The sequence below is a fragment of the Athene cunicularia genome (assembly GCF_003259725.1).
Source record: "Athene cunicularia isolate RWA chromosome 19 unlocalized genomic scaffold, athCun1 chr19_part1, whole genome shotgun sequence".
Lineage (NCBI taxonomy): Eukaryota > Metazoa > Chordata > Aves > Strigiformes > Strigidae > Athene > Athene cunicularia.
In genome coordinates this window covers 8,300,482-8,326,510 of record NW_020799124.1, presented here as the reverse complement: position 1 = coordinate 8,326,510, position 26,029 = coordinate 8,300,482, and the positions used below count along the sequence as shown (strand labels likewise).

The following is a 26,029-nucleotide window of genomic DNA, read 5'->3' as shown; positions in this document are numbered from 1 at the left end:
CCCGGAAGGAGAGGTTTGCTGAAGCATCCCTGTGTTGCTGCCGTTATGCACAGCTTCAATTCACCGAGGAAGCCTTGCCTTGCCAGCTCGCGCTGTAATTAAAGTGAAGCTTTGCTGCCATGTGCTCTCCTCTCTGCTCTTGTGATAATAAAGTGGCTCTGGCCCATGCGTGAAGAAGTTTGCTCTTCGTCCCCCTGTTTGCATTTGGAAGTGCAGTGGGACAGACCCTTTGATCCAGCCCTGCTTGTGTAGTAGCAGGTACCGGTGCCTTGATGTTGGTGTAAGTGTGTCCTGGTGCTTCTTCCATCCCAGTAGAGGTGGTTTAGTCAGCCCACCTATGATACAGTAATCCCCACTCGTCTCCCCATCGCCCCTTGTAGCAACCTTCAAGTAGTTTGGCTGACAGCAGTTGCTCTTGTTCCCTCCGTTTCTGTCCCTGAGAGAAATCCTTGTCTTTGCTGCTGCTGCTCACTGTACTATCCTGCTCCCTCCAGCTTCTCCCCAGAGCCTGCCCTGGGAAGGACTGGCCTGATGTGGTCAGGGCTGGTGGTGATAGTTTAGTTCCTCAGGCTTGGTTCCTCAAGCATTGATGCAGCTGGGGAGCTTTCAGCTGCAAATTGCATCTTCTCTTTATTCTTTTTATGAATCTCCTTGCCAGAAGGCAGAGAGGACTCAAGATGGGATTGACACAAGGGGATCCTTCTCCGGGGCTGTGGTACTGGTTGAAAGAAAAATAGGTGTATGAATTCCTTTGATTTTTTTTCCCATAAATTTTCATGATGGAGAGATAAAAGTGAGTCATGTAGGAAGTTCTCCAGGCTTGGTTCTGGCCATCTTTGGAGGTGGTTGTGCACATCTTGGATCCTCTTTCAGCAGACCATGAATCATTTGGCTGTCTCGGTTGGACACAGCGCTGTGCTAAGTAAAAGATAAGCACTTCTGAGTCTGTCTCTCAACACCGTCATTTCCAACAGTTGGCTCAGGAGCTGTCAGGCAGGATTGAGAACTACACAGTGTCTCTTCTCAATTACACGGGTGCAAATCCAGAGGATTTCACTGGATCAGTACCAAAAATAACAATCCTTTCAGTGAGCCGTGAACCTGGCTGCAGCAGGAGCACTGACAGGAGGTGGGGATCCTGGGGCATGTGGTAGCATCGCTGCCAGGAAAAACAGCTTGGGAAGGAGCTCACCGGAGTGGTTTCAGTGATTTGTTCCTGGTGTACATGTTAAAAACAGGTAGCATGCAGAGCCTGCCTCCATGGTATTCATGTAAAATTCCTTGGTATTTGACTATGTCCTGTGGGAGTCCTTGGTTAATTATATTTAACAGGGGTCACTCCAGTGTGAATTACAGATTTGGATGCTTAATTAATAAGAATAACTACCCATCCTAGAGGAAGGAGCAAGTGACTGTCCCAGCTCCTGGGGGCATATAGACTGTTTTCCTATGCAAATTGTACCATGAACTGATTTCTCATGAAATATTTATCTGCTGGGCCACTCGGGGCTGTTTGAGTGGCCCTCAGAAAGGTTATTAACACACAGAGCAGATGGAGACACAGAGACTGTTTATTGAATTCAGATTGCCTTTTGCCATTATGCTAATGCCAATTGGATGGCAGAAGAAATTACCCTGACCCCCCTCCTGTGCCTCAGCTGCCTGGGTTTGCAAAGGTGCAGCGTCTGATGGGGTGTGAGAAAGGAGGGAAGCTGTTGACAAAAACCTACTTCCTTCACTGTGCTTCTGCACAGAACTGGCTCCACCGTTCCTGATGGTGCGGGGATGGATGTTTGTGAAGTGTCTTGGGCATGGTGCTGGATCATGCTGCAGGTCCTCTGTGTTGCTCTGGCAGCATGGAAGAGGCTTATGGGGCAAAAAATAGTCTCTGAGAATACAAAAGACTTTCCCAGATGGTGCAGAGCTGGTGGAAGGGCTGTGTCCTCACCCTGTTCCTGGTCTGTGATGTAGGTTGAAAGGGTGTGAGTGGTATGGCTGTGACACTCCAGCTCTTTCCCTTCCTAGAACTTCTGGCAAAGTAAAGGTGGAGCAGCCTGGAAGTGGCTCAGACTTGCAGCATGGCCATAGCATCATCCAAACCAGCAAATACATAAAGGTCAGGTAGCAGAATCTACCACTCTTATCAAGCTCCTGCACCAGATGCAGAAACTGTGCTCCTTTTTCTTTGCCCAATTTAAAATAAAGCCTTTTTTTTTTTAATGGGAAAAGGATGAATGAAACAAATGGTTAGCAGTACGTTTAGGAAAGCCTGGGTCAGCGTGTGTGTCTGTTGTGGCCACCACTAACTAGGAGACTTCTCTAGGTTGAGGAACAGACCTGAGGCAGTCTCTGATGCCCAGCATGTTCCCGGGTCACAGCAATGAGCACGTTGGCTCTTGTTCAGTTTTCACGCTGCTTTTTCTCCTTCCTTCAGGCTATGAAAGTCCTCTCCAAAAAGAAGCTCTTGAAGCAGTATGGATTTCCACGTGAGTATCTCACATTTAGAGGTCTGCCTGTTGTCCTCAGCCAGGCAGATCTTTCTGCAGAAATGTTGTCTTCAAGGACTGCAAAACTTGGCCTCATTTGAAAGCTGCCCAAGTAGGTGGGGGCTGGTTAAAATGCAGTGGGTAGTGAAAGCAGGCACCACAACCACAGGGAAATTCAACACACTTGGTTCCTGGCTGTGATTTTCTGAGTCTCTTTGAAGTGCTGACACTTCCATATTCACAATCTATAAAGCCTAATTAAGTGCTGGAAGTTAGTCAGGGTAGATCCTCTCCTCCCAGGGGCTCTTCTACCCTCTCAGATAGCACCCAGCTTCAGTGGCTGGGCCATGGGACCTGGCAAACAGACCAGGCTGGGAAACTGGGAGGAGATCGTCTCAGTGGGGCTTGGAAATCTCAGTTTCAGGGGGAGACTGTAATGCTTTGGGATGATAACAAGGTGATGAGATCTTCCAGAATAGCTGGAGGTATTCTGCAGAGGGACCAGCAGCTGTTCATTCCTGCATGCTGGGTGCTGCTGAAAAATGAGTTTTTTCCTCACCGTGTTATAATTGCAGGTCGGCCTCCTCCCAGAGGGTCAAAAGCATCCTCTGGAGAGCAGCCAAAACCCATGGCACCACTGGACAGAATCTATCAGGAAATAGCCATCTTAAAGAAGCTGGACCATGTCAACATTGTGAAGCTGATAGAGGTGAGCTGCTTCTCCACCCTAAGCTATACTGAAACAAGTCTGGTTTGTATTGCAACAAAAGGATCTTTCTTCAGCTGCTTCTACTTCAGCCAAAATTGGTTTAAAATAGTTGTTCAGAAATTTAGGCTGGTGATTCCAGGCAAGATCATATCAATTACATATGGCAAACTGACATACTTATCCTGGGCTTTGGGCTGATGCCCAAGAGGAGGCAGCTGGCTGTGCTGGCAGAAATAGCAGCAAGCTTTGACCAGTGAAACATGTGTAGACAAGCCTGGGAAGGTGCACAAGTGGCAAGGCTTCGGTGCCATTTTCAATATTGTCTGAGGTCGGATTAAGACAAGCAGTGTGTTTATGGGTAGGCTGGTTCTTCAAATACAGGCAGAAGCCTAGTTTTTCCTGGAGACAAAAATATCTGTGTCCTTCAAAGCCCCTTGCTCTGCAGGAATCTCTAAATTTTAGCCTAAGTTGTTCTTAGTGATCTGTAGCTCAGCAGAGTGTACAGGGAGCAGTAAAATGTTATGTGATTAAAAATCTCTTGTTTTTCTTTTTTCCCCTTTCCCCTTATCTCTCTGTTATCAATTGCAGGTCCTTGATGATCCTGCAGAGGACAACTTGTACATGGGTATGTGAGTCATTATATGCTAACAGAACTGTCTGGGCTTAGACCTAGTGATGCAGGTAACATGTACCAGGGCTCGGGGTCAATACCAGGAGGAAAATTGTAACAACTTCAGCACAGTTATTTTTTCAGAAGAGTTAAACACCTGTAAAGGCAACTGGGATGGAAGGGCCCCTTGCAGTAGGGTAAGACAGCCTTGTGTCTTAGTACAGCTGTGCGCCGCTTCTTGCCTTGGGGACACTAAAAGGACACGACAGTGGCTCTGGCCTCCTCTGTGCACATGTCAGTTCCAGTCCCAGAGCCAGGAGGGAAGGGAAGGGTGCAGGATGGCTTCTCGTCCTCCTGGCATGAGGTTGGTCTCTCCAGACTCTTCCTGTTAGGCTGTGGATGGTGGTAGTGACTCTGGAAAGCAGTCTTGTCTCAGGGTGTTCCCTGTGACCCCTGCAGAGACACTCTCCACCCGTGGGAGCTCCTGAGGTAGCAGCACTGCTGCCTTTGGCCTCTGAGCCCAGACCCTGCCGTGGGGTGCCCAGATGGGAGGCCACACCTGACTCTGCAGTTATGCAGAGTGGGGAGTTTACACTCATTTTGTCTTCCTCTCCCCCAAACCTTGGAAGTGCCAGCCACAGCCTAACCCCCATTTGGGCAAAACCTGGAGGGACAGGCCTGGGAGGTGCTGAGGTGCCCTCAGAGATGGGCCGGAGGAGGGGGATGGCTGACCTTATTACAGCTCTGCTTCCCCATAACATTTCCTGATGAGACAGACTCAAAGGCTGCTTCTCATGAAATAATTATGGAATGCTTTTGAAGCTGCTTGTGAAGGGGGGCTCTGCCTAGCAAATGAAGCTATTTGCCTTTGAAAGGGCACTTTTCCCTTTCTGCTGAGGCCACGGTGGCACTCTGGCAGCATTGCAAAGCGACAGCCAAGGCAGATGCACGTGTGGTGAGGAGGACTGTTGAGGCTGTTGTTTAAAGGCTTGAAGTCCTGGGGATGGAGAGAAGGGGAGAGATGAGGTAGCAAGCTTTTTTTGTTGAATGACAATAAATGCATGAGGAAGGTGAAAAAGCTGCAGAAAAAAAACCCAAACAAATAAATGCCCAAGGTTTCCCTGTGGAACAAGATAACAGTCCCAGAAATGCAGCAATAGCAGCAGGACAAGTGGGAAATCTCTTGGTGCCATTTGGGAGGTTGCACTGGTCCCTGGCAGCGAGTGGTGGCTGTGTCCATGTTGTCCGTGCCCCATCACCTCTTTGCTCCTCTTTGCCTGGGCTCCCATGAGTGGTTTAGGCAGAGCGATGCAGGCAACAAGGGGAAGCTGTGGGCGCTCAGCACTGCTCAGGATTGAGCCTTCTGCAAGTGGGTTTCCTCTTCCCTGCTGCTGACCCAGATGATGATTACTGCACCTCTCTTTTTCCAGAAATGTCCCCCACTACAAAGCAAAACTAGAGAAAGGGGAGTTTGCTCTTTGCTAATTACTGCTGGCATTAAGTGCTGCTGTGAGCACTCTGCTCTGTGCTCGCTGGGAAGAAAGCAGGGGATGGAGGGTGCTGATAGAAATTGAATAACTGCCAATGGCACAAGATGGTTGAATAATGAAATGCTGCCACAAGCTGCAGCTTCTTTAGCGTGGAGAGCAAGATGAGCCAATGCAAGCTGGCTTGTTGTGTTTGTACCTTCAGCTGGTCTGACATCACAGCTGTAAGCAGGGCTGCCTGGTGCTTTGGGGAGGGTGATCTGCTCGAATTTCTTGAGAGGTGCAAGAAATCCCTTAGTAATTCACAAGGAAAGAGCTCTCCTACTAGGCAAAGGCAGATCCTTCTGTTTGCGGAACAGGTAAGAGACAGGATCAGAAAAACACATTGCCACAAACCCCCTAATCAGACAAAACTCACGTGCTCTATAAACCTCAACTCACACTAAGTCCCCTCCAATTGCTACTGCCAGGGAGCATTTACCTCTGACAGCCATGTAGCCGTGCTGCTGATTGACACAGCAGAAATGGAGCAACATGTTCTTACAGCATCTCATTCAGTATCGGCAATTTAGCAGAAATATCGCACCAAACACCCTCCCTGAAGGTACTGAATAAGACAGGGCTCAAATCAGCAAGGGCTGACACTGGGAACAGCAGAAATGTTGCTGATAAATTAGCACCCGCTGTCTCCCTGTGTGTTGCTGGTAGGAGGTGGGGATATTTGTCTTTGCTGAAGAGATTACTATTTTCATTTTGCATCTTCTGGTGTCCTTGTCATGGGTGAGGGAAGAGAATAAAGTGGAAGTAAATTGATGTTGCAGGTATGGGAATGGATGTGTTTTTGTAGGTGCTAAAAAATGAATAAGCTCAGTCCCCTCTTCCGATTCATTCCTGGTTTGATTTCCTTTTCTTGCAGTGTTTGACCTCCTGAGGAAAGGGTAAGTAAGCCTTCTTGGGACCCCTTGTGTTGAAATTTTTGGTGTTCATCATTAGCTTCCTAGGTGAAATGGAGGTTTGATATGTGTGGTGGGGCAAACCGCTGACTGCAGGCAAGCACAGAGGAGGCAAAATCCAGCTGTAGGGGCCTTTGTGCTGATACAGTCTGGAATGATGTGGTGAGTAGTGATGGGCTGGAGGACACGTCCTGGTGTTGGGCTTTGATCCAGAAAACAAATGCGATGCCAGTTCCCCATCAGGTGCCTGGAAGAAAGGTTTTAAAAGGAATATTCGGCTGGGGTAACAGCCACATTGTGGCTTTTCCTGGCACAGGGGATGTGAGGTTGCATCAATGTTTACTTGCCACCCACCACTGCTTTATTTTACCTCTAACACTAACGTATTGTGGGAGGCTGTTTTGTTGCTGTATTTTTTCTGTAGCAGGAGAAGTGATAAGGTGGTAGGAGTCCCCTCACTGCTTTTTGCTACACCTGTGCTGATTCTGTAGCTCTGCAGAGTCATAGGAAGGTTGGGAGAGCAGTGCCCAGGATGGGGGAGATTCCCAAAGGGCTTATTTTTCTCTCTGGCCCAATGAAAAAGCCTGCCAGCTCCAGTGGGTTGCTGGTGAGAGGCTACCCAGTCTCCCTGGTGACCAGGCTGATGACTGTCCTGTAGGAGAGGGGGAGAAAAAAAGCTCCTGTAATCAGCCGTGGCCAGGGAACGTGCAGTTTGGCTGAGCGCAGCCTGTCTGCCTCTGGCAGAAGGCAATTAGACTCCATTAGTGGTTCTGCCAGTCCTGCTGCTCACATTATTTCTCCCTAGTTTCAGCAGCAGAAAAAATGTACATGAAGAGGGAGGGAAGGCAGTGGCAGGAAAATGCAAATAGGAGATGAAGGTCATCAATCAAATGGAAGCAAGGGAGAAGAAAGAAATGTTACAGGAAGGATTTGCTGCTGGGTGCTGAGGGGAAGAACAGCAGAGCTTGGTTTTGGTGATGGGCTATTCTCAGCCAGAGTTTGGCTTGCAAGGGCGGTGTCTCAGGAGCACTCACTTAAATCCAGCCCAGATCAGTGGGTGTATGTCCAAATGCAAAGTGAAGCTGCCGAGCACAAGCAGGATTAACCCCCAGTGCAGCGAAGTCCTTAGCTCCTGTCATTGGTCTGCTGGGGAACAGAAGATGCTGACTAGCCCTTACAGCCTCTTTGCCCTCAGCTTTCAGCAGGCACAGGCAGAAGAGGGGCTTTTAGAGGATACTGTGCGTCTCCTGGCAGTGGTGGCAGACAAAGGAAGGGAGAGAAGCTGACCAGGTAACCACGGCTGTTGAGGACTGAATGGCTGAGTTCTGGTGGTGGCTGAACCCTAAACAGCTAAATAGGTTTTCAGAGCCGTTTAGCACAGTGTACTGGAAATATTTCCACTTAACCTTTGAGCCAGTTGTTCATGTCTAGGTTCTGACTTGGCTCAGACTAGCTGCACACTGATGTTGCTTCAGGACTAAGCCCCAGCAGGCAGGACATGCGGTGCACAACAACAGGCACTCTGTCCCCACTGCTGCCTGGTGTGTCCTGGTCATGCTGGTGCTCACAGCCATGAGCAGCTTTAGCAAGAAACCAAAGGCCAGATCCAGTTTTGTTCTTTCACTACACTTTTTCCATAGGACTCAGTGAAGTGTGTCTGCCTTATTTTGTGCAGACAGCAGCAGTTAATCCTGATGTTGGCGAGGTCTCTGTGGCTCACGCTGGCTCAGGGACTGTGCAGAGCCACCCACCACTGCTAGATGAGCTCGTTAACCTGGGTGTCAGCACGGCCAGAGGGGTTGGCTACACCTACATCCTGCATCACAGCACCCAGAACCTCTTGGGAGCCTGGCCTGCGATGCTGGGGACATGGTGATGGAGAGCACAAAATCCTCTGGCAGGGAGTGTTACTGCAAAGTACTTAATTACTCTTCCTCTTCCTAACAGGCCTGTCATGGAGGTACCGAGTGACCAGCCCTTCAGCGAGGAGCAGGCTCGACTCTACTTCAGAGACATCGTCTTGGGCATTGAGTACTGTGAGTACCACCTGCACGGAGCGCAGCTTTGCGGAGCGCGTGCGTCAGCCTCCTGCTCCGCTGGGGAGAAGCCTCTCGGCTCCGGTAGGCTGTCGGCCGAGTAAGTCAGGTCCCCAGCGGGGGGTTTCCCTGCTCAGGTTTACCCAGGCAGCATCACAGATGCTGGGAGCAGGTGTTCCTTCAGAAGGACATTAGGAAAATAGTAGCTTCCTTTTTTCTTCCATTTATCTCTTTTTGGAGAGCGTCTTTGAAGGCAATAGAACCAGAAAAAGGGTGTTTGCGGTGACACAGACTGAGTAGTTGGCTTCAGGTGGAACAAATTCCTGTCTCTAGTTCGGCAGGGCAAGCACTGGCCATGGGGAGAGCTGGCAGGCAGCACAGGGAGAGTGTCTGTCCTTGTCTGCTTCCTTGTCTGCATCAGTCTGAGTGACTGCTCGTCACCCAGGGCTGTGGGGTGACAAGAGCCCAATGCTGCTGTACTCTCCACAGGGGGGTGGTGACTCAGGGGTGTTCCCGGGCTCTGACTGGAGACTCCAGCCTCATGGTTCCTCTTTGTAGCCTATTTGATTATTGTCACCTTCTTTTAGTAAGTTTTCTCCCACTGTGGCTGAGGCTGGATTCTTTGTTGAGCGCCTGTCCTGAAGGCGACCACAATAGGTCTGTAAATGACAGCAGGGAGTTTTCTGGCCCCATTGTAGTTGACATGTCCCTGCTGGTATGACTCTGGCAGGGGTGGGAGAAGAGGGGTCCCTGAATTGACACAGGATAGAGCAGTCTGTGCGCTGGTATCTTGTGAGCGTGGCCCCTGAGGAGCAGCGAGGGCTGGCTGGTGTTTCCCCTCATGGACTCCTAGCAGAGCTGGCATGTCTGTGTAACCTCTTGCTCTCCATGGCAGGGGATGTGAGGCTGTTAGATGGTGCATGTACTCACTGCTGATCTGCAAACCTTGTGCTGCAGGATTCGTGGCTGGGCTTCTCTTTTAACCTGTGCCAGCAGTGGGAGGATGACCATGAAATTACTGGTTGCTTTCTTTTCTGTAAGACAGACCCCTGAAAGTAGCAAGCACAGTAGAGCTGAGCATTTGTGAGTGCACGACACATCTGTACCATGCAGGGGGGTGTAGGTCAGAGAGCCTGGTGCTTTGGTGTGGTGTGGCACTGGACATTACTCCCATGTTGTATTGCACTGCACATTCCCACTCCTCCCAAGGCTCCCTTGGCATTGTCACCAAGTCAGAAGGCACAACTCAGATTCCCTGCTGCTCACTCACCTCAGGTCCCTGCCTTTACCCTCAGATCTGCTGCTTGCACTGGAGCAGTTCATGCACAGGGTGCTGCCAGGGACCCACGTAATGTGACCTCATGTGAGAGGTACCCGTGAGAGGCCTGGTCTGCAATTACTGCTCCTGTACCAGCTGGTGCATTGTCAAACTGCTGGTGAGCTGCGTTTGTGTCTCTGCCTGTTTGATTCTGCTGGCTTCCTTGTAGACAACCTTCTATAGAGTTCAGTGATCTCGTTGGCTGCTTTCCCCGCACAGTGATGCATGAAAGGTTTGACCATGGTTGGATGGTTGAGTATGAGGAAGAAGAGTTAGTGCAGCTTGTGCAGAGGCAGTTCATGCCTCACAGATCTGTTGGTTTTACAGAGAAGACAACAAACGTAGATAAGGTGATCCTGTTACCATATTGTGTTTCAATTGCCAAATAGTTTTTGATTACATCCATGAACAGTAGCTCATAAAGAAGCTTGTAAGTCTCTTTGCTTGGATGGCCTCTTGTGGATTAATAACGAGACAATCAGGAAAGTAGGAATACAGCTTTCACAACGGAGAAAAATCATTAGTGCAGATAAACAGGAATCCATAATGTGACCTGGGTTGTTCAATGTATTCCTAAATGACCAAAGGGTAGAGTACAATAAGAGAGATTGGCGATGACATCTAGTTATTCCCTGAATAGTCATTGCTAAAACTGTCTGCAAAGACTGGCAGGAAGGCGCCATGATAGCAAGTGATGGCATGATAAAATGGCAGATAAAATTCATGTTGCTGACTGCAGAATAATGCATAAGGGGAGAAACAACACTAAAAATACATACATCGTGACGGGCTCTAAATTAGCTGTTCTCAATCAGGCTTCATTCTGGATAGTTCTCTTGAAAACACCAGCCCATTACTTAGTGACATTCAACAAAGCTAACCAGATTTGGAGAACTATTAGGAATGAAGTAGAGAAGAAACCAGCAAATGTCATTGTACAGTTACTTGGATCTGTAAGGGCTCTTAGGTACAGGCAAGGAGTATTCTGAATATTTTGTGCAACTTGGCTCAGCCTGTCTTAGAAAGAGCTCTTGAACTGAGAAAGGCATGAGAAGGGTGACCAGGATGGTCCTGGAACATCTGACATACAGAGATGGAACATCATCTGTACAGGGATAAGACCAGAGCTCTTAAGATTTGAAAATTATCATGGGAAGGGGTGGTTTGACAGAGGCTTATAAAATCCGAAGTGTCAGGGAAGTGGTGGACATGGAATGAATCTTCTCTGTCTCTAAAACCCCAAGAACTCTGGGGTAGCAAACAAAGTAATCAGGTAAACAGTTTAAACTGGAAGGAATTACTTTTTCATGTAGCATGTAATTAAACTGTGAAATTCAGCACTGGGGAGATAGCAGGTGTCAGAACTAAACGGGGCTGCAAGTGATTAGACAGATACGTAGAAGAAAAGAGCATCGAGAACAATGAAATACATGGTTACAGGCAGAGTTTGCCATCAGGCTGCCTGAAGCAGGGAGTGTGGGTGCTGGAGGTTACATCTCTCTGCCTGATGCTTTTCCCCAAGCTATTGACCCTGGCAGGCGACGAGGTGCTGGCGTAGGTGGGCCTTTGGTTTGGCTCCTCTTCCATCCTCGTCTGCCCTCCAGCAGCTTATGCACATTGTCCTTGAGGTTCTCTCTGTGCTGACCTGACAGCAGAGGCAGCCGCACTGTGCCAGGTTCCCAGAGACTGATCTAGGTTAGCTTGGCATCTCTCAGGCATGGTCACCTTTTATAAGCCTGGCTTACTTTGACAGTGCAAATGCATGGTTTTGGTGGCAAATCTGAAGGCAGGGCAGCCAGTGGAGGGAGGGACAAGGGCACTTGAGCAAGTGATTGTCATCCCCAGTCAATGAGCAGTGCAGTGTGAAAGGTCAGGCATGTGCAAGGCAGAGCTCGTCACCCTCCCTGATCCAAGGTGAGATTTTTTCCAGCTGTTTCAACCTTAGGAAATAAATAGCTGCTTCTCTCACAAACCAGAGGGAATTGTTTCAAATGTGCTTTCAGAAAGGCAACGTGTAGCTGCATCAAACTCAAAAGTTGTTTCATGCAGCCACGGTGCTTTGAGCCATGTCTGCCTTAATTTTGCTGATCTCCAGTGGCCCCTGCAAGCTCAGCAGCTCCTCGGAGCCCCTCACTTCTACAAAGCTTTTGTTGAAGACTCACCTGGTTTCAAATACCTGCAAAGAACAAGTCTCTGAGCATGATGGACCTTGCCAAGGCAGAGGAAGGTTGTTTGCAGTGCCCTGGTCCATCTCCACATAGAAATGCAACACCACCTCATTTTTTGTCTAAAAGCAGTGGGTGGGAATAAAGTCAGTGTTTGCAAGTCTGTGACAGTCCAGATGCTTCCAGGTGCTGCCAAAATCAGCCAGGTCACCCCAGAAAGTTGGTGGAAATGTATATATGAATGGGAAACTCAAGACTGTTTTTCAGTAGAGTTTGAAGTGCAAAGATTGGAGCTTTTTCTTTTCTCATTAACATTCATATAGCAGAACCTGCATGCCTCAGCTGGGAGAGCCAAGCTGTGCTGTGCTGGATGCTGCTGGCATAACAGTTCCTGCTCAGAGGAAACTTTTGAGTTTAGAAGATAGTAAAAAAAAAAATAAAATAAAAATGTAGTAGTAAAGTGTGGGTAGTCCTAGGCAGAGGGAGTGAAGCTGGGCATTAAATTATAGGATGCCCAAGCACTCCCAGCAAGAGGAACAATAGGATGCTTTATTTTGGGCTGTTGAGTAACTACTTATTTTATTAGCAAATGAAAGTTAAAAATGGTGTTCTCAGAACTGCTGGGTAAATGCGTGGCTATTATTATGTAATTAAGAAAAGTGCACCGTTCGTGCACGCTGAAGGAAAAGTGTTGCCAGGCAATCTAGAGATTGCAAGGTAATTTTAATGTAAGCATATATAATTGTTATATAATTTGGAAGACTCGATAACCATGCAGCTGCTTGAAGCTTGCTGTCATCACAGCAGCAAATGCATCATTGCTGGTTGGGTTTTATTAAATTAGAAATTGCAAACTGGATTCCTGTTGGAGTGTGCAAGGTGTTAATCCAGGCCAGTTCACTGCCCTCAGTGTGGTGAGCGGGAAGGGGCCGCAGGGGCCAAGCTGGTGGGAGACATGGGCTGAGCTTTTAAATTACTGGTGGTGGCACGTGGTCCACAGCCGCTGTATGTCTGTGGGGACTGGACTCCACTGGTTATTCCTGATGCTTGCCTGGGGTGGAGGCCTCCTGCAAGAGGGCTGGCTCTGGGGACAAGTGTTTGGAGGGAGGCAGTGGTCAGCGTGGTGAGAGCAGAAGCATCCCACGCCAGGTGGGAAGCCTGGCTTCAGCATGGTGGGAGGCAGGGACAGATGCCCTGGAGAGGGCCGGGAGCTCCCCCATCCAGGCAATGGCATGGTGCCACCTTGCTTTGTTGACTGCTTTCAGCCAGGTTTCTGCATTTATGTTTAATGGCGGGGAGTGCACTTTGATAGGTGCGTGGTCCCAGCCTCCTTCACTGAGCAAAGGAGAAACAGAGGCAGGTTCAAGGTCTGAGAGCTGGGGAGATCTGCCTGTGGTGAGTATCCTCTCCTCTGTTCCCCAAACTGCTGGGAAAATGTTTTGACCTTAATATGTGGTAATATTGCTGGTTCACATGTTCTGTTTTCCTATACCTGTCTTAGTCCACACAACAGGGCGCAGGTCTATGTCAGGAGTTATTTGAGCACATGCCAACTGCATTTCCCATCTCGGTGAAATGGGCCCTATGAAGGAAAGTGCTTTTGCTCCCGCTTGCAAGGCTTGCCCAGTACAGCTGGCATTGCACACACCCCCTCATGAACTGGGGATGCAGGCTGTCGTCTGCGTGTTGTAAGTACTGCTGGAGTGGTAATTTCAGCATGCATTTAAGTGCTTTGGATGGAAAAGTTTTGCCGGATTATTTGTGTCATTAACTAAAGCATGTGCTTAAGCATTTCTGTGAATTGGGGATATGTGCAATTACCTCCCTTTCCACTTGTGAATTCCCTCTAGTAGTGCTTATCTGGGGTTATTTAAGCTTCAGTCTCCCTTCTACTAAGGCAAACATTGCTTTCCCAGTGGTACTCAGCAGAAATAGATGTGGTGGACAGTGAATAGTCGCCGAAGGAGTTAGCACCCGCGACAGGAGTCAGTCCTGCAAGCCTGGAGGTGAATACAGCACTGCCCCACAGAGCCAGGCAGCCGTGCACCCTGCAGCATACCTTCCAGCATCCCGAGACCAATGGCCCGGGCATTTCCTCAGCCAAACATTGTGTCTTTGTATTTATTGGCCCCCAATACTGTTCCATTCATTCATACAATCCCTTTTTAAACTTGTGTAAATCTTCAGTGTCTTCTGTCTCCTGTTTACATCGTGTGGGGAGTCTGATCCTGCAGGTTTCAGCTGATGCCAGCAGGGACTTGGGAACAGTCATGCCACCTCTGCCACCCCTAATTTATAGACCTCGTTACGTCTTCATGGGTGGCTTTGCAAGGCTGCAGAGTTCTTGTCTGTGCCAAGCATCCTTCCACCGCTGTGACCATCTGTCAGAAAAAGCTAGCAGTCCTGGAGCCCCCCCAAGCCTTGATTACTGGGGGCACAACAGTATTTCAGAGTTGTCTTCTACAGTAAATGTGGTGAAAATAATTACTGCAGGAGTTGACATATCCCTCCACCAACAAAGCCTACAAGTGTGCTGGACAGACAGATTATTCTGAAGTATCCTGGATATGGTGATACCTGAATATGGGTTTGACTTCTTGAAGGCAGTAAAATTTCCTTCTGGATTGACTCAGTGTTGACTTATATTTAATAACTGCACAGTGAATGGGTTTGAATGAAGGTGAATTTGGCGTCATGCTAGTTTGCTCTGGCAAATGGACAGTGGAAACCAGTACCAGGTGAAGCATGTAATGGGAGGATTTTCTTCCAGTGTCTGGCAGCTGTCAGCTGGCCAGAAAGATTTTCCTTGTTGTGAGCAGATGTTTGGTTCAGCACAAGGAGTAGATACTTTAAACTCTTCTCCAGTGGCAGGAGATGTATGTGGGAGCCACAGGAGAGGTTGTGAGGGAGAAGCATACTCCATCAGAAGACATAAGGCATATGCCAGGCAAGTATCCCCATTTGATTTTAGGACTGGGATGCAAGCAGCTTCGTTTAGTAAGAGCCCAAGTAAGGAATAAGAATAAGCAAATGAAAGGTCTGTCTAAGCAGGTGGCCTGGTGGTGACACGAGCCAGGAGCAGACACTTAATGCAGAACACACATGCAAGCTTGACCAGTGGAAACCCCTGCTGACTTGCACAGTCAAGATGAAGCACAGCAACCGTTCCTTCTGCTGTGTAGCTGCAAGCTTAGTATTTTATTCAGCTCACAAGAAGCTGAAACAGTTGCTGTCAGTGTGGCTGAAAGGAAGAAAAAACATTATTGCCTTCATTGTCTGTAGAAAATGCACAATTTCCCTGCTATGACTGAGTCTAGGGAAACTAAGGGTGGCAACTCTGGTCCCCTCTGCAGAGGAATGCTTGTCTCATCTGAGTGATTGGGTTGAAGGGAAGGTCATGACACGCAGCTGAAGCTGTGGGCAGTTGCCTTTCCAGCAGCTGTTCTCTGCAGGGCACCTGTACGAATGCCTGCCATGCTCTGGAGCCCCGCGCGCTAAGCCTGGAGCAATAACAAAGTGCCTGACGTGCAGATCAAAGCTGGCTTTTCTGAGATAAAACTTAATCCACTTGATCATCAATATGTAAGTACAATTTCCGTTATCTTAAAAGGAAATTTAAGAAAATAAATCAACAGCTGAGTCAACACAGTCTTGTCTCTTCTGAAGAATATCTACTGCAAGATAAGCCCGGGGTAGGTGTGCTGAAGCATCAGTGGTGTAGAAGTTGGTTCTTGGCAGAGGTGAGTTCCTCAGACCTCTTGTTGATGTGGGCCGGCAGAGCTGGGACACAAGACAGTGATGGAGCTGCTACGTGTTCTGCTGTGATTCCCAACAAGCTACTTGATCCATCCGTGCCTGCATTTCCATGTGGGAAATGGGGACCTGCTCCTTCGCTGCTGCTGCCTCTTGCCTGCATAAGTTCAGAGCCCCTCACAATGGAGCATGTTGGGGTGAGGGCTCTCGACTGCAACTACAGCTGCAAGGTGCTGGGTGTTATAAATGACACCACTAGGAGAAGAGGGGCTGGCTTGTGTTTTATCATGTGCAGACAAGCTCTGTTTAGATGATGGAAAAAAAAACCAAACAAAAAAACCTTTCCTGTAGCTGCAAGTGTTACTGATACTGATCGATGAGGACTTACATAAGAGTGAGAGTAATTAGCTGGTGAAGCAGATCAGAGAGATGTGCTAGAGCCTCTTAAAGATCAAGCACTCTGATTTCTGTTGTTGTCTGATGCAGTTACGTAGGTGATTGTGCTTGGGTTTAGAGGCTCATGTGGCTTGGAGGACAGGTGTAGAAGACCAGTCTTTGACAAGGCTACTTCTCCTTCCTCTTCCCTGTTGCTTCCTACTGGCAGTATCCCATACCCATCCCTTCTGGCAGGAGTGCTGTGGTCAGCCGGGTGCTGAAGGTGGAGCACAAATGGAAGCTGAACCTCTTCCAAAGGGCTGGACAGTGTTGGGGCCCCCTTTTGTAAAACCTGGGCTTAAGCAGCATATTCAAGTGGCTGAAGATTCATGGATGCAGCAGGGGAGTGGCAAAATAGTGGCAGAGATGAGAAAATCAGAGCTGGGATCCTTGCCACAGCCGCTACACAAAGCCACTGCAGTGAGCTGAGCATGGGAGGGAAGGAAGGTGTTTCCCTTGCACAGCACATTGTGTCCATGTCCTCCAGCTCTTCCTTGGTGGAGCATTGAGGACAAGGGCAGAGGCTTGCTTCAAAGAGCAGCCTTCTGTTTTAAGCTCTGGATGGTGGTGCAGCAGTTTCCTTGGGAGGGTGTTAAATCATTTCTTTGCTACAGGGGTGATGTGAAAGTAATACTAAGCAGACTCTGCAGTAGCACCATATGGATTGCTTTTGCCCTTGAATGGGAATGGGATTCTGTTTTTAATCAAGTATAATTCAGCATCGGCCTCAGTAAATAGCAGGGTGTGTCAGTGCATTGCAGAGTTTATATGTGTAATTTTTAAGTGAGCTTTTAGCAAGTTGGTATTGCTGGAGCGCTAAGGTTTCCAGAACAGAATGCAGTAAAAGTGGTCTTTTTTAAGAGGACCAAGGAAAAATCCCTCTTTTTCTGGCACTTCTATCCCTGTTCCCTCCTGGTCTTCACTGGCTGTTAATCTAGGCAGACAGTTCCCAGGTGTTTGCTTCTGAATGAAAAGAAAAGCCTGTTTAGTCTCCAAGCAGCCTGTGGTATCTAGAAACAAGGACCATTTGTGAAATGAGTTGCATGATGTGAAAAAAGCTTTCTTGTCCCACTAAAGGCAGCCAAGGGACTGAACAGAAAGAAATTATGTGCTCAGCAGGGCTTTGCTAACGAGCGGCGATGGAGCAGGGAGGCAGAGCAAGAGAGCCCAGGCAGGGCTGTGTGCTGCATGCACAGAGAGGAGCCAGCTGGCCCAGCAGCAGAGATCCTCCTCAAAATCTGCCCCTTTCTCCAGCCCTATCTACTGTACCACAGCCACCGAAGAGCCACCCCTACCTGAACACTGTCTCAAGATACAAACGGTGCAGGATCTCTGAGCCACAGCACAGTTGACAGCCGTGATGCTCCACCTCAGTGCTGCCCCATACCCGCCCAAGTGGCGAGACCCTCTCAGGAGCAATGTGCATGTTAACAGCAGCACTTGGAGTACTGGCTTTCTGCAAGAGTTTCATTTTGTGGTTATTGAAGTCATTTGGCTCTGACTACTTATTGGTTCTGCAGGGACGTTGACCCCAGTTCAGAGGCACATAAGCCTATGCTTCCTTTTACTACCATTTCCACATCACCTGCTGGCTTTTCACAGCGATGATGTTCAGCGTGCGTCAAAGCGATGTCCTAAATGGACTTTTTTTGTGTGTTCTGGAAGTACAAACTAGCTGCTCATTCCCTGGACAGTCGGCACCCAGAGTGTTTGCAAGCTTGGAGGCATCTGGATGGCAGAGTACCACCAGGCAGCTGTGACAGCCTCCCGGCTGTCCCACTGTCTAGGGCCAAGAATGAGAAACCATGTTTCTGGTGCTGATGAAGTTATGGGAGAAGTGGCTGTAGACAGCCTGAAACTGTTGAAAGGATGTGATTAATTTAGGTGTGCCGCTGGAGAGGCTTTCAGAGAGTCCATCCTGGGACAAGTTCTGCCATAAGGACCAGCTGCAAGGTCACTGGCAGCTTTTCATGAAGCAGCGGGTGCTTCTTTGTTCTGCCCCTGTTGAGAAGGTGAGAAAACAGAAGTGGGCAACCCCAGCAGGGCACATCTCGCACCCCCTTTGCTCTGAGAAAGTGGGTTACTCCAATTTGTACATGAACACCCAAGCTGCTAATGCATGCTGCTATCCATGCTGCTAATACCAACTGAATTAAAATACATCTTAAAGAAGAAACAATGCCCTGAAGAGCAGATTTCCAAGGAGACCTTTTATTTTGAATAGTTGTTTCATATGAGCTCAAAATTGAACAGCAAAGTACTGGTTTATCCCAGCTGCTATAGGCAGCATTGCAGCATACCTGCTGGAGGCTGTGTCTGAAATCAAGAAGGACAGAGGAAGATGGTCCTTTCCCAGTTGTTGCTCACACCCTGAAGGGTTCCAGATCCTCTTCTGAGGTTCTGTCTCTCTGCCACATAGCATCAGCCTTCACCAGGCTTTTCTTAGGTGCCTGCGCTCCATGCCCCAAGTCAGGAGACAGTCTAGGCTTTTAGACATGATTTCCCTTGTTTCTGAGCACCCTTGGGCTCTAGGGTTTGACTAAGTCCAACTTCAGATGTGCCTAAATCAGGCTTTCTAACACAAGTTGTGATGAAAATGTAGTATGTGGGCCTTCACCTGTCCTGCCTGCTTCGTTCATGGGGTGACTGTGAGGTTTAGTAAGCAAACATTTCTAACTGGCTTTGGGATCTTTGCATAGGTGATGCTCTAGAAATCCATGGGATTGTAACTCAGATGCAAATTGGCCTGAAATACCGTTACCTTTCCACTGAAGTGAAGGATAGGTCTAATAAAACCAAATTTAATGGAGCGCTGCAGAATCAGACTTTTTCCTAAGGGTTCTGTAATATCTTACATTGTTTCATTTTCATTATGAAGAGGTATTGATCTGTTCTTTGAATCGGGTCTGTCAGCAGAGAAAGTGCAGAACATCTTGGAGCTCATGGGAGGTTGTTCCAGCAAGCTGCTGACCTCTGCTTTTAGAGCAAAATCCTTTCCAAGCAAAAGCAAGGAGTGGAACCATTTTGTCGGTTTGTCAAAGCAGCTTCAGTAAAGTGCTCTTCTTTGGCCAGGTCAGCAGCGATTTTAACCTTGGGAGGGATGCCAATGGGTGCATTTGCATGGGAATGAGTGATTTTCGGCTGTTGATGTCCCCCTTGAGTGTGGCAGGTGGGGCCTGGGAGGGGAGCACCGATGGGAAGGTCCTTCCCAAGGCTCTGTGCATCCAGCAGCCACGTCCAGGGTCGGCATGGGTCTGAGGGCAGTCTTGACAGGGCTGGTGTCTGCCTACTTTGTGACTGTTTCTGTAATGTCACAAGCGAAAAACCCAATGCCTTGCTGTGGCCAGTCTCTTTGAGCAGAACACAGAGTCGCTGCAAGTTTCCTTGAAGGCATGGATTCAATTTAGGGGTCCCAGTTCCCCATGAAGGGATGTAAGGGGACCTCATGGGTTGGTTTAAAAGAAGAGTAATCCCCAGGCCATCAATGGATCAAGTTTAGGTGCAGCAATACAGATAGTTTATTTTGGTTATGTTTTGTTAAAGCTTGTGGGTTTTATTTGGATATTGAAAGTGCTTTTCCTTCTCTTCTGTGACTGATACAGCCCTGCTCTTGTTTGCTAGCGGCCGTGTCACAAAGTGTCCTTAATCCCCAGGAGAGGATGAATGTTTTGTTTGTGGGACCTCTGATCCTGGGTTCCAGTGACATTGAATATCATTCCTAACAAAGGTGCCTTTCCTACTTGCTGCTTTTATATCCGCAGAGGGAAGAAACTTGCTCTCGGATGCTTCAGGCTGGTGCAATTAGAGGGTTAATTTGTGCCGGTGATTGTGTTTGACTGTGGCTGTCAGAGACTCCTCTTGGGTGGCTCCATGGGTTGTGTGCGCCTTGTGCCATGTCCCTTTTGTACAGTCATTAGCAGTCTGGAGGGTATCATTAGTGGTAGGCTTTTATTTCTGAGATGCTTAGCTCTCCCTCTGGAGTTCTGCAGGGATAACACCATCTTCTCCACTGCATGTTGTGCTGGAAATGCAGATCATGCTGGTTTAACAGGTACCTTTCCTGCAAGGCAGCTCTGTCCTGGGCTCCTCTGCAGTGTGTGACAGTGATGCTTGTGTCACTGTGGGCACATTCCACCACTTGGCCCATCAGCCTTTGGCCAGCCCTGCTGAATTAATTGTTCCCTGCTCTTCTCCCTCCAATGCATAATCTGCAAGAGATCTGGGCTTGCAGCAGAAGTTGGTCTATTGGAAAGTTTTTCTGAGACTGTTGATGTCCTTCAGATGAGCCGTTCTGCTTCCTTTCTGCACCTCTCAAACAAGCCAGGTAATGATTTTTCGGGAATCTTTTTACTCTTCTTTCTGCAGCCCTGCATTGTACCGAACTGTACCGGTGGCAAGGCACAGCACAGGAGAGGGTAAGACTCTGCATTTTGAAGCCTGTTTTGGATAGTGTGCAGGAGAGGATGCCCACAGCAGCTGTCAGACTGGGGCTGTAAGAATTGTGTTTGTTCAGAGCAGAAAAGGGATTTCAGGTTGCCTTCACCAGGTTAGCAGCTCCACACCAAACCATTTCTTGGCAGACATGAGCTCTTGCTCTTATAATTTTTATAGCTGTGATGGAACCTTGTTCTGTCCTTCTTCCTTCATGGCTATTGCCTCTGCACAAGGCAGCTGGATAGGAGAGGGGATTTGCAGATAGCAGAAGTCTTTCAAGCCAGCTGGCACAAGATTTTCATTACCCTCACCCAGACAGCATGGCAGCACAGCACGTGGGTTGGACACAGCTCACTGCACCGCTGCTCCTGACCTGCCCAGCCACTTCCCTCTGTGCCCGTCTCCCTCCCATCCCACTTTGTTATTTGAACTGTGTGCCAGGTTTGCAGAAGTGCCTGGCTGACACTGCATTGCAAAGCCCTGGGACTTGTCAGGCTCGCTTCTGAGAGTGCAGCCTGTGCTCCTCTGCCCCTCAGGCACTTGTGCTAATTTTTTCCTCTGAGCAGTTGAGATCAGAGACTATCACTGTCCCTAAAGCTCACATCAGGCATGTGGATGTTCTGGTCTGGGAGACGCAAATGTTCACGTGCTGTTTGGCTTTGATTTTTGCAAAGGATGTGTTTCTTATTTCTTTGTGCAACATTTGTATTGCTCCTGTGCCTAACAGCCAGCAGTGCCCAGACCTGCTGGATACCCGGCTGAGATGGGCACTGAACAAACACAGAGCATCTGGCGAACGACCCATGTTTTTTCTCTACTTTTATTAGATGGTACAAAGGCAGGGAATGTGTTTTACAGGATAAATAGTTATTTGATATGGGAATTGGTTTGTGGTTTTGTTTTGGTTTTTTTACTTTCCTATATGGAAGAAATAATAAAAAGCCTAGAGTACCTGCTTGCCTAGTGTAACTCCTTCAGTTTTCACAGACTTGGCTCCAGGGATGTACTTGGATGGCCCTCATATGTTTGTGGCCTGTATTTGAGAGACATTGGGAATTTTAGCCCTGCAGTATGAGGCAGGATACCAAAACACCTTTGTAAAAGGCAGTTAATCACCTCCTGAAGGGAAACTTCACTCCTCCCCTCACTTTTTTGCCCTCCCTATATTACCATAATGAAATGTCAGCTCGCCACCAGCTTTGCTGTGGAGCAGATGTCTCCTCATAATTACTGTTGTTGCAGGGTTTTCAGTGTTTATCCTGACTGTCTAGCTGGGCTGTTACAGCATTAACTGGCTCACATCACAGCATGACCACGTACTTGCTGTGCGTCTGGAAGAGGATGGAAGCGCCAGTGCTCTCCAGCAAGCTTTTGTCTGCTGGGTCTCCAGATCAGCTCTTTAATGTGCCAGGGACAGCACCCCTGACAGTGCTTTAAACTAAGGAGAGGTCCTTGCAGAAAAAGTCTCTGCAAGCATGACCTCCACTCCCAGACATGGCTGCTGGAAAGCTGGCTTGAAAAGAGCAGAACAATTACATGAAGTTTATTCTTTCTCGGGATGCTCCATAGCACAGGCTGCTTTTGTGGCAGTGTGTTGACCAGGTGTGTAGAGCAGGAAGGGATTAGACCAGCATTTTCCCTCACAAAATGGTGTATTTCCTAGGAGATAGGAAAAGTGCTCATGGGCAGGTATAAAACCAAACATGCTCTGTTCGCAAGAAGGAAGTGTGGGCTGGGGGAGGAGGGAGGCTGGGGGGTCTTGTTCCCCTCGGAAGGACAGTAAAGACTTAAAGGATTTCCTCTCTGTTCAGTACAGTCTCCTGGGTTTTCTGTAGTTCTGCTTTTGGGGTAATTTTATGTTCTGCAAGGTTTTTTTATTTTTTATTTTTCAATTTGTTCTCCAAGTTCCTGACAAGTCAGCCACTTACCTGCAACTCCCTGCTGCTGCTTCACTCAGTTGTCCAGAAATGGCTTTCTTACAGCTGCAGTATTGCTTCCCAGATAGTTTGTAATGAGTGAGCTTTTTTTTGGTGCTGGTGTTTTCAGTGCATCTCAGCCTTCAAGCTCTTTGCAAGGGTTTCTTTCATTTTGGATGTCCAAGCAATTCATAGTGCCCATAATGGTGACTGCTCCATGGTCAGAGGCATCTTTTGAGTTGGAAACACCAACTGATTTCTGAGCTGTTGGCTGGCCTTGGTGCTGGGCTGCTAGTTGTCCTGTTTTGCCTAATTACCTCCTTTGGGCCTGTTTCATTCTACCTGTGGTTCTGCCCCTTTTGATTCGCTTTATTGCATTGCAGTTTCAAAATAAACAAGTTAAAAATGAACCTCTTTGTTTGGATCCATACAACAAGCTTCCCAACCCATCAGCTGGTCCAATGAGGCCAAGCAAATCTGCAAGATTTGAGTAATTTCCTTCTCTGACAGCTCTGCTCGGTCCTGCTGGTTGGGCTATTTTTGGGTTTATGTCTGTTCTTTGCATAATTACTGGTGACAGATGTATTTTGGAGTGTTGTGCTCTGTACATCTCAGTGAGGCACCGAAAAGGAACCGCTATAGGAAATGGTACTTCTACTGCATTATATTGTATATCCAGTAGCAGCCTCGAGTTGGGGTGCCTGAGCTCGCACCTTTAGTTTCATTCTCCTGGAAAGGTTTCCTCTGGGTGGGTTGGCTGCTGTGGCAGACCATGCTCCTACTTTTTTTTTTTTTTTTTTTAGTGCACTACCAGAAGATCATTCACCGGGACATCAAGCCTTCCAACTTGCTCTTAGGAGATGATGGACACGTCAAAATTGCTGATTTTGGAGTCAGTAATCAATTTGAAGGGAACGACGCCCAGCTTTCCAGCACAGCAGGGACACCAGCCTTCATGGCTCCAGAGGCCATTTCAGACACTGGCAAAAGTTTCAGTGGAAAGGTAGGTCTTTGCTCACAGTCTTCTGGGACCCCCAGGCATGGCACAAAGGGCAGCACCACACCTGCATCCTTTGCGTGTTGCCCACCCAGGGGTTATTGTGCAAATTGGGGTTGTTCAGTAAAACCAGAGTTCTAATTCTGTGTTCAGTCCAGGCAATCTCACGTTGGTTGCTCTGTGCAGTGGGCAGACTGACTTTGCTGCAGAACTCTGCCCAGAGAGGAGGCATGTTAGTCTTTTCCTTGTCCAAAGGGAAGGGAGAAAACTCCCAATTCCCTTCCAGAATAATGAAGAGGCACAGGGAGCTGCTGGCCGCCAAGGTCATGTCTTGATCCCCTGAAAGTCAGGGATGCTGTGAAGTGCTGTGATGCGGATGTGGGGATAGGGTCTAGTGTGGGTTTTTGCCTGGAATAAGACTTTTGAGATTCATCTCCTCTTTGATGTTCAGCCCTGAGAGGTGTCATATCCTGTAAGAAAGGGCTGCTTGCTGATCAGTGCACTCCACAGCAAGGTCAGGGGTGGCAGCATCTGGCCCAGCACAGCCCTCATTACCCAGGCATGCTACAGATGCCTTTAGGAGCCCAGCTTCATAGAGACTCTGCACAATAAAACAAAAAGTGTTGAATGCATACAAATAATGTTCTGTGATTTGGTAGGAAAATCCAGCTCATTCGGATCATCTGTGTTGCATCTCATTTACTGCCTGTGCATGCTTTCTTTCAGGCACTTGATGTATGGGCCATGGGAATTACCCTGTACTGCTTTGTTTATGGGAAGGTAAGCTGGCTTTCCGATGCTGGAGCCCTGCATGGGAGTGTCTGCCTGCCTGGCTTTTGACTCATTCCTTTCCAAATAAAGGCAGATTTTTAGTAACAAAGACCTACCTTCTGCAAGCTCCTGTTTTTCCAAATCACCCTGCAGATGAGAAGGGGCTGACATTGTGATCTGTGGAAAGGCTGGTGTCTAGAGTTGGCCCCTGTAGTCAGAGCAGTTGTTTGTGCTACAAACCCAGAGCAGCACCAACAACAGTTTGTCAGGGGGTTATCCATATTGCCAGTATTTAGAAACAAGCCAGATAGAGCATGGAGAGGGGCATAGGCTTGATCCCAAGCCACTGCAGCACTTTATCACTCCAGATTACAGAAAGCTCTGTCTGCCAGAGCTGAACTGGGCCAGATGGAGGCCACTTTACCAGAGCCAGCTCTTCAGAGCTGCCTCTGCAAACTCCATGTCCTGTCATGGCATTTTCCTCTCCTGTGGCCAGAAGCCCCTTGTCCTACCTGTGCTCTCCCAGGACAAACAGTACAGCTGGTACCAGTCTGCATGTGCAGGTACATTACCTGAACCTCATGTCCAAGCATGGACCACTGCAGATCCCTCCACACGGGTACAAGGCATCCAGCTCAGGGGTAAGAAGTGGCTGGGGGAGATGGCAGAGGCAGAACTATCTCCATTGCTGGTGTGATATTGCTGAGCTAAGTCAGGATGGAAAATACTCTCTGACCTGTGTCCATAATGATTTGGACCAAACCCTTAAGTGAAAGGGTATGACCTTGGTTTTACATTCTGTTATAATCTCATGGTGATATTACTTCCCTCTGTGCAAGCACTAGCGGAAGGAAAGGGCATATAAAGCCAAGCACAAGGATATGCTTGTCTGTTCCTTGTGACCCTGTACAGTAAATATTGCACATTTTGTACCTGTTTTATATTTCATAATTTAATCTGGCTGGGCAGTTTGGGACAGGGCCTGCTAGCAGCCCACAGCCCACTAAAACAAGCATATCTGTTCCTTCAGTTTTGATGCACATGTTCACAGGGCCTGTGAATATGCTGCTGCTCCTATCCCCCGCAGTACTCCCCACAGCTCAGTTGACTGCCTGCCAGTTCTGCCTGCGCCAGAATCTAGATCTAAATGGATCTGGTGTAAAAACTTGTGCTACAGAAAAATATGCTTTGAGTCCAGATATCTGAATTTAAGCGGAAACCCAAGTGTTCTAACAGTAATACCTAGCTCCAAATGGTGCTTGTCACAGAGGGACCTTGAAGCAGTGATACAAGCCAACTGGTATCGGTGTCTCCATTTTGCAGGTAGAAATAGACCAGAGAAAAAGAGTAGTTCATGGTCACCTGGTAGGCTGGATGGGAGGGGGCTATCCCAGTCCGGTTATGTATTCCCTAGATCCCTCTGCTGCTGTTCTGTGTTTATTTTTTAATAAGGAACAAATCAATTTCTTGCCTTTGGAAATTTTATTTATTTCCATCTCTGCATAAAATTGAGAGAGAGCAAACAGAGTATACTTCTGTTACATGAATGACAAACGCCTAAGCAGTGCCAGGATCTCTGACAAGTGGAAAATCTTATGTTTGCTTTACAGTGCCCTTTTATAGATGAATATATTCTGGGTCTTCATAACAGGATCAAGAACAAGCCTGTAGAGTTCCCAGAAGAGTAAGTAAACTTTACTCAGCTACTGTAAAATAAAGTTCAGTTTTCAGTGTTATTCACCGTGCAGCGTAAATGCCCGTAGGTCACCACAGAGGGAAAGACAAGGGCAGGCAAAGTATTTTGCATTTTCCTGGGTCCTTCACGTGGGTTTTGTGTAGATGTTGTTGTCAAAGCATTACAGCTGCCTCTGCTGCTCCTCTGTCCATGTTGTGCAGGCAGAGACTAAAGGAAATGGCTCTTCAAATCTATGGAAGTGGAGGTGTTTCAGTATGGGTCTA

General features: G+C 48.1%; 1 protein-coding gene across 6 annotated transcripts in view; it reads left to right on the top strand.

The window, feature by feature from the left end:
* CAMKK1 (calcium/calmodulin dependent protein kinase kinase 1) overlaps positions 1-26,029 on the top strand; it is a 102,048-nt gene that overhangs the window by 57,886 nt on the left and 18,133 nt on the right. For all 6 annotated transcript variants that reach the window (XM_026861569.1, XM_026861572.1, XM_026861567.1 and 3 more), the window contains exons 5-12: positions 2,435-2,486; positions 3,062-3,195; positions 3,784-3,820; positions 6,209-6,230; positions 8,193-8,281; positions 23,106-23,305; positions 24,026-24,079; positions 25,681-25,754. In XM_026861569.1, coding sequence (XP_026717370.1) covers positions 2,435-2,486; positions 3,062-3,195; positions 3,784-3,820; positions 6,209-6,230; positions 8,193-8,281; positions 23,106-23,305; positions 24,026-24,079; positions 25,681-25,754 — 662 coding nt within the window. The remainder of the gene's footprint in view (positions 1-2,434; positions 2,487-3,061; positions 3,196-3,783; positions 3,821-6,208; positions 6,231-8,192; positions 8,282-23,105; positions 23,306-24,025; positions 24,080-25,680; positions 25,755-26,029) is intronic.